Raw genomic sequence first — 11,930 nt, 5'->3', positions numbered from 1 at the left:
TGTGCCTGCTAACTGCTTAATGCCTCTCTAACCGTCATTTTTGAAGTTATCTTTTGCGTTTTAAATATTAAATCAGATCTGGTTTTAATAATAGTGTCCGTGCTGGGCGCTATAACCCTAATATATCCATAGCCGTTTATTTAAATGCAGAAATCGCTTTAATGCTTTAATATTATGTATATTTATATCACGTCGTTACGTTATATACAGAATACTGAAGTGGTCGGTTGCCATGGTGTTTTTGTTGTAGGCGCTCGCTCCTGTGTGACAGCAGCTGTGTCGCGAGGGCTGCGTCTGACAAGCCGTGACGTCACTTTAGGCGGGTTTTTCATGGAAAGTGCTAGAAGAAACGAAGCACACCCTCCCGGTTTGGAGATATTCCTCCACCCGATAAAAAAGACCCTGCCCTTTTTTTTTTTTTGCTATAAAATAGCGACATACCTGTGATTTTGAACACATTTCTTCGAGTTGATGCAGATTTTCATACATTAGTTGTAGAATGGCACCAGCTACGGTGACAAAACATTTGGTATTTTGATTATTTATCTTTCTGTGTATTTTGTACTATCCTTAACGGCATCAACCACCACAAGGTGGCATCAATCGGACTGTGTTAGTAGTTATATTGCAGTATAATACACAAGGTTACCTTTATCAGGTGCACTGCGCTGAAGAGCATCAGTAAAACACCTTTGTTATGTAAAGATAAAACACATTTAAGCTTTTTTTTCTTATTTCCTATCACCTTGCCAAGAGATTTATCACATGGCACTGCTATTTATTGGTCTTTCTTAGCTTATACGCTTATCTGACACATGAGCAATCATGTTTATTCACTCCCTCTTTATACAAACTGTATTTTATTATAATTAAGCGTATTAAAACAGTGATTTTCTTAAATAAAGTTGCTATTTTACTGACTGTCTCCTAGTGTTAGTGGTGGATGGTGCACCGCGGATGGATACGGCCGCTCACTGAAACCACTGTGTATAAAGATTCCGGTCTATTAAAAGGAAGTCCCTTTCCATTTCCCTGCGTCAGAGAGCAGAAGGGACATTATATTGGTTGCATTTTATTCAAGATAAGTCAACGAAATTAAACAAGGTACGTACACGGGTGGTTTCTTGGCACATCTAACACATTAACCTCTCTTTTAATATTTGACTTTTTTCGCTAACCCATCCCTGATGTATCCACGATGAGAGCTCATGAGTCACGACGATAACCTTAGCATCATAACTGTCGTGTCTCGTGGTGGGATTTTTACTACAGCTATAGCAGATTAATGTATTTTATTTAGGTTATATAATCCCAACATGGTGATTTTTATTTTATTTATTTTGTGTACTAACATACACGATGATTTGTGCTGTGCTGAGGTTTGGTTGGGGGGGTTATGCGGCAGTGTGCCGCACTGTTAGGCCGAAAGCTTTTTGGGTTTGCACCAAGGCAGGTGTGGTGAAGATGACAAACGGTTGACTCGGTTTATATAACCGAGCTAAAGAATAATACAATCAGCTGTGATATATATTTTATATATATTTACACAGATGAGCCCTCATTTTTTTTAAAGTCCACCCTTTTTAAAAAAAACGTTAAGCAAAGTGAACGTTATGAAGGTAACGGTTGTTTTGTCAGTTAACGTAACGGTTGATTTAACGTATACGTAACATAATAACCGACTTGTCATTCATCATCGTCGTGTACGCCACCGTTAAATGACGAGTCATTGTTTTGGCTGTATGTTAAGGGATTCACGGTAACGTTAGGTTTTAGTCGTCGAGTGGTGGTCTTTAACGTTACACTTTAATAACGTTTGTTTTAAAACAAAAAACCGTTATTAATCCCACGTTATCGTACAGTGTCGCCGATTATTTAAACGATATGTTCGGTTTCGTCTGTAGCACGTGTTTGCGGAGTCCATTGTCTGGTCGGCCGACGCCATGTTGCTCAACCGCTACTTCCGCCACCGATCCTGGCAACATGATGGCAGCTGGCCCAATTTTTTTACGAAATCGGCATAATTAAATTATAAACCTGTTTTTATGACTAATGAAAGCGAAAGAATAAACGTTTCAGTCTAATTCACATAGGTTAATTTTTAACCTTTGTTTTTTTCTAGATGAGTCATTGTTTTTGTTTACCATCCCCCCCCTAGAAATGTACAAATTGTTTTAATCTTATTTCATAGGCGCCTTTCTGTCACCCAAGGACACCTTACAGTAAATAAGAGCAAATAACAGAAGCAAACAAAAAGAACCGTAAAAAGTATCAAATTACAAGAATACAACATTTAAAACAGGTTAAAATAGGACAATGCAATTGAATCAGATGGAAAAAGGCTTTTTATAAACAAGTGCAGACTTGAATTGTGAGAGTGAGTTGATGTTCCTTATGATGGGGGGTTAAAGAGACGGTTGGAGGGGACAGTCGGGTGGATGGAAGAGGTTATGAATGGCTTTAAATGTGAGCAGAAGGATTTTGTAGTTTTAAACAAGGTAGGCAGAGTAGTAGTTTCCTGCTACAATGATTTTTCTTTTTTCTTTTCTGTGCAGATGCCTGAAGAAATGCACCAAGAGGAGGAGGCTGAGACCTTTGCCTTCCAGGCAGAGATCGCTCAGCTGATGTCCCTGATCATCAACACCTTCTATTCCAACAAAGAGATCTTCCTCAGGGAGTTGATCTCCAACGCCTCTGATGTACGTCTAAAGCAGCTGGCCGCTGTTGTTCATGCTCCTGAATAATTTAACTGTTTTTACAATAATGCTTAAAATATTCATTTTTAGGACCTTGCAAGCTTTGTATCTATACTCATGATGTATCTTGTCAATGTGTCACTCACAGGCTTTGGACAAAATCCGCTACGAAAGCCTGACTGAGCCCACAAAGCTGGACAGCGGCAAGGATCTGAAAATTGACATCATCCCCAACAAAGATGACCGCACCCTGACCCTCATCGACACTGGAATCGGCATGACCAAAGCCGACCTGATCAATAACCTGGGTACCATCGCCAAGTCTGGCACCAAGGCCTTCATGGAGGCCCTGCAGGTACGATGGTGAAACGTGATCTGAACTGCAGCATCAGGAATATAAGGTCAATTGACACATAAGACAAGAATGCCTCTGTAATGCAAACGGTCAGGCAGGGCTTTGTAACAGTTATACAGATATTAGTTGGCTTAATTACTTTAATTTCCCTAATAGTCAATATGTATTTTACACATTGATATAACAGCTGTAACCTTATATCTGGTACGTCTTAGTGCTCCTGGTTCGAACCTGTTTAGTTGACGTATGAAAATAATAAAGCACCGGCCAAAATGAGAAACTGCAGCATGAACATTTTGTTCACTGCTGTTGAGATCAGACAAATAATGTACTTACATCAGAGCTGAGCAAATTTTGCCATCCGCAGTGACGGGTGCAATCAAATCATTCACACTCGCAGTCCAATTTTCACTCTCGTTGCACTTAAATCCTCTCAAGGCCGACTGGCAGAAAGGAGGACAGCACTCCAACACTAGCAGTGTTGAGACGACAAATAACACATTAAATTCAGTTACATTTTAGTCGATAGAGCCATTAAAATACTCCTGTGCGGATGCCAAGGCAGATTTGGCTCTGAATCTTTGTGGTCAAGACTACAGACTGTATATCTTGAAGTTGTAAATAATTGTGTGTCCCCTCTAGGCTGGAGCTGATATCTCCATGATCGGTCAGTTCGGTGTGGGTTTCTACTCCGCCTACCTTGTTGCCGAGAAGGTGGTCGTCATCACTAAACACAACGATGATGAGCAGTATGCCTGGGAGTCCTCTGCTGGAGGTTCTTTCACCGTCAAAGTTGACAGCGGTACGTGTCCTGGCATGTTTACAGAATCAATAGATAGTGTATGGACACCTAGTAAAGGCTCAAATCTTGAATTACATTTTAGTTTTGATCAAGCATGCTAATGGCTGTGCAAATCTGTTTTCAGGTGAGCCCATCGGCCGTGGAACCAAGATCATCCTGCACCTGAAGGAGGACCAGACAGAGTACATTGAGGAGAAGAGGGTCAAGGAAATCGTCAAGAAGCACTCTCAGTTCATTGGCTACCCCATCACCCTGTTTGTAAGTACTGAATTTGACCTCTTTAGGTTTGTTAAGTTAAAACTGTTTGCATGTCAGTGAAGTTAAACTCATCAATCATCTTGACTTGCAGGTGGAGAAGGAGCGCGACAAGGAGATCAGCGACGACGAGGCAGAGGAGGAAAAGGCCGAGAAGGAAGAGAAGGAGGAAGGTGAGGACAAGCCAAAGATCGAGGACGTGGGCTCAGACGATGAGGAGGACTCCAAAGACAAGGACAAGAAGAAGAAAAAGAAGATCAAGGAGAAGTACATCGACCAGGAGGAGCTGAACAAGACCAAGCCCATCTGGACCAGGAACCCTGACGACATCACAAACGAGGAGTACGGCGAGTTCTACAAGAGTCTCACCAATGACTGGGAGGATCACCTGGCTGTCAAGGTACAGTGCAACACAAAAGCAGCTGTGTTCATGGGAGTCCACATCTGCTTAAAGTCCATTAAGACTAAAGCGAGTGATCTTCCTCCTTACAGCACTTCTCTGTGGAGGGTCAGCTTGAGTTCCGCGCCCTGCTCTTCATTCCCCGCCGTGCACCTTTCGACCTCTTTGAGAACAAGAAAAAGAAGAATAACATCAAGCTGTACGTCAGGAGAGTCTTTATCATGGACAACTGCGAGGAGCTCATCCCTGAGTACCTGAGTAAGTTCAAGTATTCTGCTCTGGATCACATACCTGCACAAAGCTGCTTCGATACCACGCCTTTTATTAAATGCTCGAATGGGTTCCAATAAGTCATGTGTTGTGTTCTCGTCCAGACTTCGTCCGTGGTGTGGTAGACTCTGAGGATCTGCCCCTCAACATCTCCAGAGAAATGCTGCAGCAGAGCAAGATCCTGAAGGTCATCCGCAAGAACATCGTCAAGAAGTGTCTGGAGCTCTTCGCCGAACTGGCCGAGGACAAGGAGAACTACAAGAAGTTCTACGAAGGGTTCTCCAAGAACATCAAGGTACTTAAAACGAGTGCAGTGCTGCTTCATTTTGTATCTTAAAATCTTTTAAAGGTTTTAATCCAAGTTCCTCCATAACACGCTCCTTGTGTCTTCAGTGCATCTCCATGGATTCATAAGGTTGACCTTCTTTTTAAAACTAGTGGTTGCTGTAGCCTCTAGCTTTCCAAGGCAGTATTGCTTCTTTTTTTGGCAACTTAATATGTAATAATTGCTGACAAGTCAGCCTTTGCATGATCACATGTAGTTAAGTGTGCTACACTTGGTCCAGTGCTTATACGCTTTAGTATAGTCACTAGTGTTAGTTAGTAACTCATTTCCTGTCCTATAGAGAGAGGGGGGTGTGATTTGGATAGACGCCCATTGTGTGAACCTTTTTATCTTGGATCAGGACAAAGATTATTTTGGGTTTACAACTAAGCGTAAATGCTCTGGAGGGATGGCGTCTAGTTACATAAGTCACAGCAACGTTAACACGAAGACTACTCTGTGTGTGGTTCTTCTTAAATTGGTTTGTAATGACAATTCTATATCTGTCTGTAGCTGGGAATCCACGAGGACTCTCAAAACCGCAAGAAGCTGTCTGAGCTGCTGCGCTACCACAGCTCCCAGTCTGGAGATGAGACAACCTCCCTCACAGAGTACCTGACCCGCATGAAGGAAAACCAGAAGTCCATCTACTACATCACTGGTGAGCTCGTCTCCTGGAAAAGATTTTTCTGATTCCTCATTGACCTCCAAAGTAAAAAGTTTTAAGCAGCGAACTGTATTAACCGTCGTTTTCTTAATTTTAGGTGAGAGCAAGGATCAGGTTGCCAACTCCGCCTTCGTCGAGCGCGTCCGCAAGCGTGGCTTCGAGGTCCTGTACATGACAGAGCCCATTGACGAGTACTGCGTCCAGCAGTTGAAGGAGTTTGACGGCAAGAGCCTGGTGTCTGTCACCAAAGAGGGCCTGGAGCTCCCAGAGGACGAGGAGGAGAAGAAAAAGATGGAGGAGGACAAGGCCAAGTTTGAGAGCCTCTGCAAGCTCATGAAGGAGATCCTTGACAAGAAAGTGGAGAAGGTCGGTAATCCTGACGAGCGAAGCTTCACGTTGACCTCAGTTTCTCTTCGTACTGCAGGATTTAGGTTCTTATGAGTTCAAGACTTGCAGTTGACGGTGTTTTGTTTGGTAACAGGTGTCCTAACTGGTCCTAAGTTGTATTCTGGTGAGTCTTATACAGATGTAAGGAGGCCCCCCTTTGTGTGCAATGAATGAGTTTCTGACCTGTGATTGGTTCCAGACTGGAGATGTAAAGTGAAGAACCTTTTGAAAAGTGTGACCTAACAGATGCCTGTTTTTATTTGTAACAGAATGTGAAACTAAAAATTGACATGAAGTTGAACAGAGTTATTGAGACTGCGTTGGTCTTCGTAGACATTTATGGTGTGACATTGACAATCGGTTGCCTTGGATATGCTGGTGTGTGTTGAGCTAACATGACTGTGCTGCATGCTTTTTATTAACTTGACTTTTTTAAAACTGCTTCAGCCTGCTGTCGAGACACCATGCATGTGGTGTTTAAGTCTTAACGCCGTGTTCGACTGTCTCCACCAGGTGACTGTGTCTAACAGACTGGTGTCTTCACCCTGCTGCATTGTGACGAGCACTTACGGCTGGACGGCCAACATGGAGAGGATCATGAAGGCCCAGGCACTCAGGGACAACTCCACCATGGGCTACATGATGGCGAAGAAGCACCTGGAGATCAACCCCGACCACCCCATCGTGGAGACTCTCAGGCAGAAGGCAGATGCTGACAAGAACGACAAGGCTGTGAAGGATCTCGTCATCCTGCTGTTCGAAACCGCCCTGCTGTCCTCGGGCTTCTCCCTGGACGACCCACAGACCCACTCCAACCGCATCTACAGAATGATCAAGCTCGGACTGGGTAAGGACATCGATGTTAGCCTTTTTGTTTTTCTTATTACACATCCTACTTGTATCGATCTCAATAACACGATCTCTGTATCTCTCAGGCATCGATGACGACGATGTTCCCACAGAGGAGGCCGTCACCACAGCCGTCCCAGATGAGATCCCTCCCCTAGAAGGCGACGGTGACGACGATGCTTCACGCATGGAAGAAGTCGATTAAACAAACCGCCCCGCCACCCTCAGATTTCTAACACTTTAGCCTCACTTTTCAATTGTTCATCCTTTAAAAAAAAAACTGCAGTAACTGCAAAACAAAATAGTCATTCATGTTGTGTGGTGGACCAGTGTTGCTCTTGTTGTGAGCATTACTCTGCAAGACCTTTTTAAGAAAAGCAGTTTTTGGTTTTTGCGTTCATGGTGACAGCACATATGTTTTAACGAGTACCCTGTTGCACTGAGTTTAAATGTTGGAGTGGTTTTGAAAATGTGTGAACATGGGAATGGTACATTCCATTATCAGATCAGGTCTGGTGGAGGGTTCGGGGACGTTCTGCTCATGTGCAACACCGCACGCTGCATGGAGAGAGAGGACTGTATGATTCCTTTGCCTGAGTCCAGGCTTGTCTGTATTCCAAGTCTTGTTTTGCAAAAAATTAAAGATGTAATACCTTACGTTTTGTCTCATGTTGTGTTTTTAAATCTGGGTTTGAAGGCTCGCTATGAGAGCAGGTTCCATTTAGATCAGTCCATATGTTTGACTGTTCTTCCAGGCAACCACTAGGTGGGGACATGCTCCATAAGTTTAAACTATGTCCCATAAACAGTTATCAGGTGGATGTTCCAGTTTTAAGCAAGTCGTGTTTACATTAGAAAAGCAGCTTACTGTATTAGGTTATAGCTCACACACACCCTGTACAGTTAATATAAGGGTTGGGTCACAGCCAGCAGTGGACTAGTTATAACTACTACACCTGTACGAACACACAGGGCAGCTGACGTATGTGTGGCACTGATGTCTCTAGAGGGCACTGCATTGCACTAAGTGCACACACTCGTGCAATGCATCACGTTTCTTTCCACCGGAAAAGTCACACTGGAGGCAACTTCATCACATTTACTTGCACGTTGGGCCCCTGTGGATGTTTTATCTATTGTAGGAGCATCATATGATGGTGTGTGCCCAAAATAAAGAGCACACACCATCAAAATAACCTTTTGATGGGTCAAATGAAGCCTTAGGATGACACCAGTTACAAATACACATCATGAGACGGAGCCCAAAGTTGTGTAACTTGCATTGTATTAATGTTAATATGTTACATTATCATTTCTTTTCACCCAGACAAAGAGCAGATACTCAGCATTGTGTCTGCCTGGGCTAATCTCCAATCACAGGCTTGATAGCCAGTTTCACCTGAATCATGTCAGACATTAGAAATTTGCATTTTCATGCGTGATTTTTTTTTTTTTTTTTAAACTTGTGTTACCAGAAACTGGCACACTCACACACACAGCTGTGACCTAAGAAGGCTCACGGGACCCACGTGGGTGGTGTTACATTAAAAAAAAAATACATACCATAAACTGTAATAAGCGTGTTTTCTTGAAAGTGTGAGGCATCGTCAGCTGAACTCTTTGGGGGAAATGTAAAGCAAGTGTGAGGCATCGTCAGCTGAACTCTTTGGGGGAAATGTAAAGCACGCCGTTTTCCTGGAAGTCATGTGTTTTGTGTAAGTTTGAGGGGGCGGCACGGAGCTGCTGTCATTTTTCTGCTCTCATCAGTAAAAGCGATGATGCGTGGGTGTCTGTCCCTCCTGAACACACACTCACTCACACACTCGCTCCAGTCATAGTAATAGCGGTGGAGGGGGGGGGGGGACTTCAGCTTGTGTCATTTCAGAAAACACACATCTCAACGCCTCGACTTGACCACCTTTTGAATCTGCTGCATGTGCAAATCATCTCTGTTATGAAAAATAATAGTAATCCGTGTATGAGTGTTTCATGCGGTGTGGTAAATGAACGTAAAAGATGATGCAAGGAAATTTACCACAAAACATATTGAGCTTCAGAGTTCACTCTCGACCTCGAGAACTAAATATTTTGAGTGAGAAATCTATATTTACATCGACTCTAGCTGCTGCGACGTGGAGACTCATCAATCGTGGATGAAGCATAACTTCTGCGTACTTGATTGCGATGAAGAAATGTTGGTTTGACACAGGATGCTGATGTCTGGAACCAAGAGGTTACACCAGTATGTGGTGGATCTCCATCAAAGATCAGACAGACTAAGCTTTCATATTTTTTTTTATCTCTTGAGATGTTATCTGCAGCTATCTTTTGTTTTAAAGAATAGGAAAAAATGTAACATGCAAATCAAATGTCCTGATTGATGACTTAAAAATCTGACAGGTTGGAAATTTCCTGGTTGGGTTCATCACTAGTGCAGGTTTCCCTCATTAAATCAAAAAAAAAAAAAAAGTTGAAAGGTGCTTCGGTTTGACTCGTTTTAAACAAAAGACTTCCTGTGGAAAGATTTTTTTTTTTTACCCTCTTGTGTAAAAATCAAACCCACAGATGCTGAGTGCCTTAAAGTGGGGAGGGATCCTGTTGTTTCAGTGGGCTGGGGCGTAAGTTAACACTCTCTTGAGATGTCACAGTTCTTGTGACCTTTTGCAAAGCTCTGTTCTCCGTATTGTGCGTCTCGTTCCACTGCAAAGCCGGTCGGTGCAGAAATGCCAAGAAATCGCGTTAAAAGTCGAAGTGTTGACTGGAACTGTCACACAGATTGTGTTATTTCATCTGCTCAGTTTTAGGTGTACGCCCTTGTCTTTATGTGCCATCGTCATATTTCATGGCGATGCCTTAATGCGACGATAACAAAACCGCCACCTTGGAAGTGCAGCGTTCGGTATCAGAATCTGCAGATGACATGAGATAAGGAGGTGTTGCTTCGCATTGTGGCGTACGCTGCAACCACACAATGCTTGCACGTCCGTACGTAATAAAGTTTCCATGACATTAACAGTGCCAGCTACTACTCATGACCTGAAACAACTTTATTACGCACATCAAGCACAAGTGTTACTTCTCATATTTTTACAGCGCTTTGGTAAATACTACAGACAGGAACAGGATTAACATCTACACTGAGTAGGAAGGAAGCGAGATGGGCAGATCAAACAGGCCTACACCAGAGAAATAAAAAGCTTCTATCATGAGGTATAAAATGCAGCAACCCACAAAAGTGATAACCTTTATGACGAGGTGTAAGACAGAGAGAGAGAGTGTGGAGAGTCACACGTGGTCTTTGTGCTCCACACATACAGTAAATGAGTGTGTGGTGGTTTAGAAAAGCTGCTCTCGAGTCGCAGAAATAAATATAAAAAAAAATTATTTAAAGGAAGAGTTTTGAAGACATTTGGATTCAATTAGATGAAAGAAAAGTGCAATAAATATGAAGCTACAGCCAGCAACTGCACAAAGACTGGAAGACAGGTGGAAAGTGATAGCACAGAGGTAACAAAGTCCACCTAGCACTCACTAATTAACATGACTGACTCTCAAACTAAAAAACATGACACTATCAGACTACTATAAGGTTATAAGAGGAATGTAATTTAAAATATCAGCCCGATACGTCGTCACATTCATGGACGTAGCATCCGTGATCACTCGATGCTTCAAAAACACGACAATCGAGAAATATTTGACACATCAGGAGTAACTTTTCCAACAAAAAACAGTGAACAATACTTTGTCTTCTTATAGGAGTTAACCTGTCTCCTGCGTGAACTGTCTCCGCCTACGTTACTGTAGTCGAACCACATATTTTCTTTTAAAAAGAGGCTGAGAAACGCTGCTTTAATCCATACTCAAAGGGTGTCAGACTAACCCAACAACCAGCAGAGACTCTAGGAACTGGCCAAGAAGTAATCTGGCAAAAAACAAATTACACTTGTCCTACAAATCGAACGAACAAAAGTAAGATTCAGAGACAGATTTTTTCAATCAAAATGCCGAACTTCTCCTTGATTCGTATTCGACACTCGCTGTCTTCTCAGCAGCTTCTAAATGAGTGACCCCTCTTCAAGTTCAGCTTCTCCGTTTCGGGAAGATCCCGGACGATTCCGGGCATTGCCTATACAGTCAAACACTCGTGCCGGCTAATAGAAGGTACAATAAAAACACGCCTGGCTTGTGTCATCAGCAGTCAGAGCGAGAGCCTAGAGTTGACTGGTTTGGGGGCTGAAACCAGAGGTCTCCATGTCTGTGGCCTTTTACACTCCCCTCCTTCTCCCCGGCGTCTTCTGTTTGTCATTTGCATTATTGAAAAGAGGACTTGGAGACTCTGATGTTGTGACGCACTGCTTCAAACTGGGGTGTAGGACGTTGTGAAATGAAAGGTGCGAAGGGAAATTCCCCCATCGAGCAGCTGTGAGATTGATAAACCCAAGGGGGAAAGGTTTTCTCGCACTTCACATTCAAACACGGTCTTCAGTTTGATGTTGCGTGAATCATAATAGTGGTCTGCTTTATGAATCAGTGTAGAATGCAAAAAAAAGAAGAAAGAAGCTCAGGCATGTTTGTTTCGAAATTAACGTTGGCTGTCCTTTCTCGGTGAGTGGAGAATCTGACTGATTCGATGTGATTTGAACCAAAAATCTGCATTTACCGTACGAACCTTGTAACGCAGTGACCGTAGAACCGTGCTGCGGTTGCGTTTGATAGTGAGCGGTGGCAGAGTTTCAGTGGTTAGATCCTGGGTTTGACTCCCGGCTGGGAGAATTTGCATGTGTGGACTTTGCATGTTTTCCCCCGTTTGTGGGTTTCCATAGAATGCTCCAGTTTCACCCACCACCAAAACATTTGTTAGGTTAATTCTCCAGTAAGTGCCCTTAGATCCGGAGTCGGGTTCCTAGGCTCTGCACAGCGG

At 43.1% G+C, this 11,930-nt stretch overlaps 1 protein-coding gene across 1 annotated transcript; it reads left to right on the top strand.

Annotated features, from left to right (window-relative positions):
* Nucleotides 1-2,555: 2,555 nt before the first annotated feature.
* Nucleotides 2,556-7,665, top strand: hsp90ab1 (heat shock protein 90, alpha (cytosolic), class B member 1; the record flags this gene model as incomplete). Its single annotated transcript, NM_001303310.1, is given in 11 exon segments — nt 2,556-2,699; nt 2,845-3,051; nt 3,694-3,853; nt 3,978-4,111; nt 4,203-4,508; nt 4,601-4,766; nt 4,883-5,073; nt 5,617-5,764; nt 5,868-6,136; nt 6,671-7,004; nt 7,093-7,665. Coding segments are annotated over 11 exon segments (2,178 nt in total).
* Nucleotides 7,666-11,930: the final 4,265 nt, after the last annotated feature.

Source organism: Larimichthys crocea, chromosome XI, assembly GCF_000972845.2.
Source record: "Larimichthys crocea isolate SSNF chromosome XI, L_crocea_2.0, whole genome shotgun sequence".
NCBI lineage: Eukaryota > Metazoa > Chordata > Actinopteri > Sciaenidae > Larimichthys > Larimichthys crocea.
This window is presented reverse-complemented; position numbering and strand designations above follow the sequence as displayed.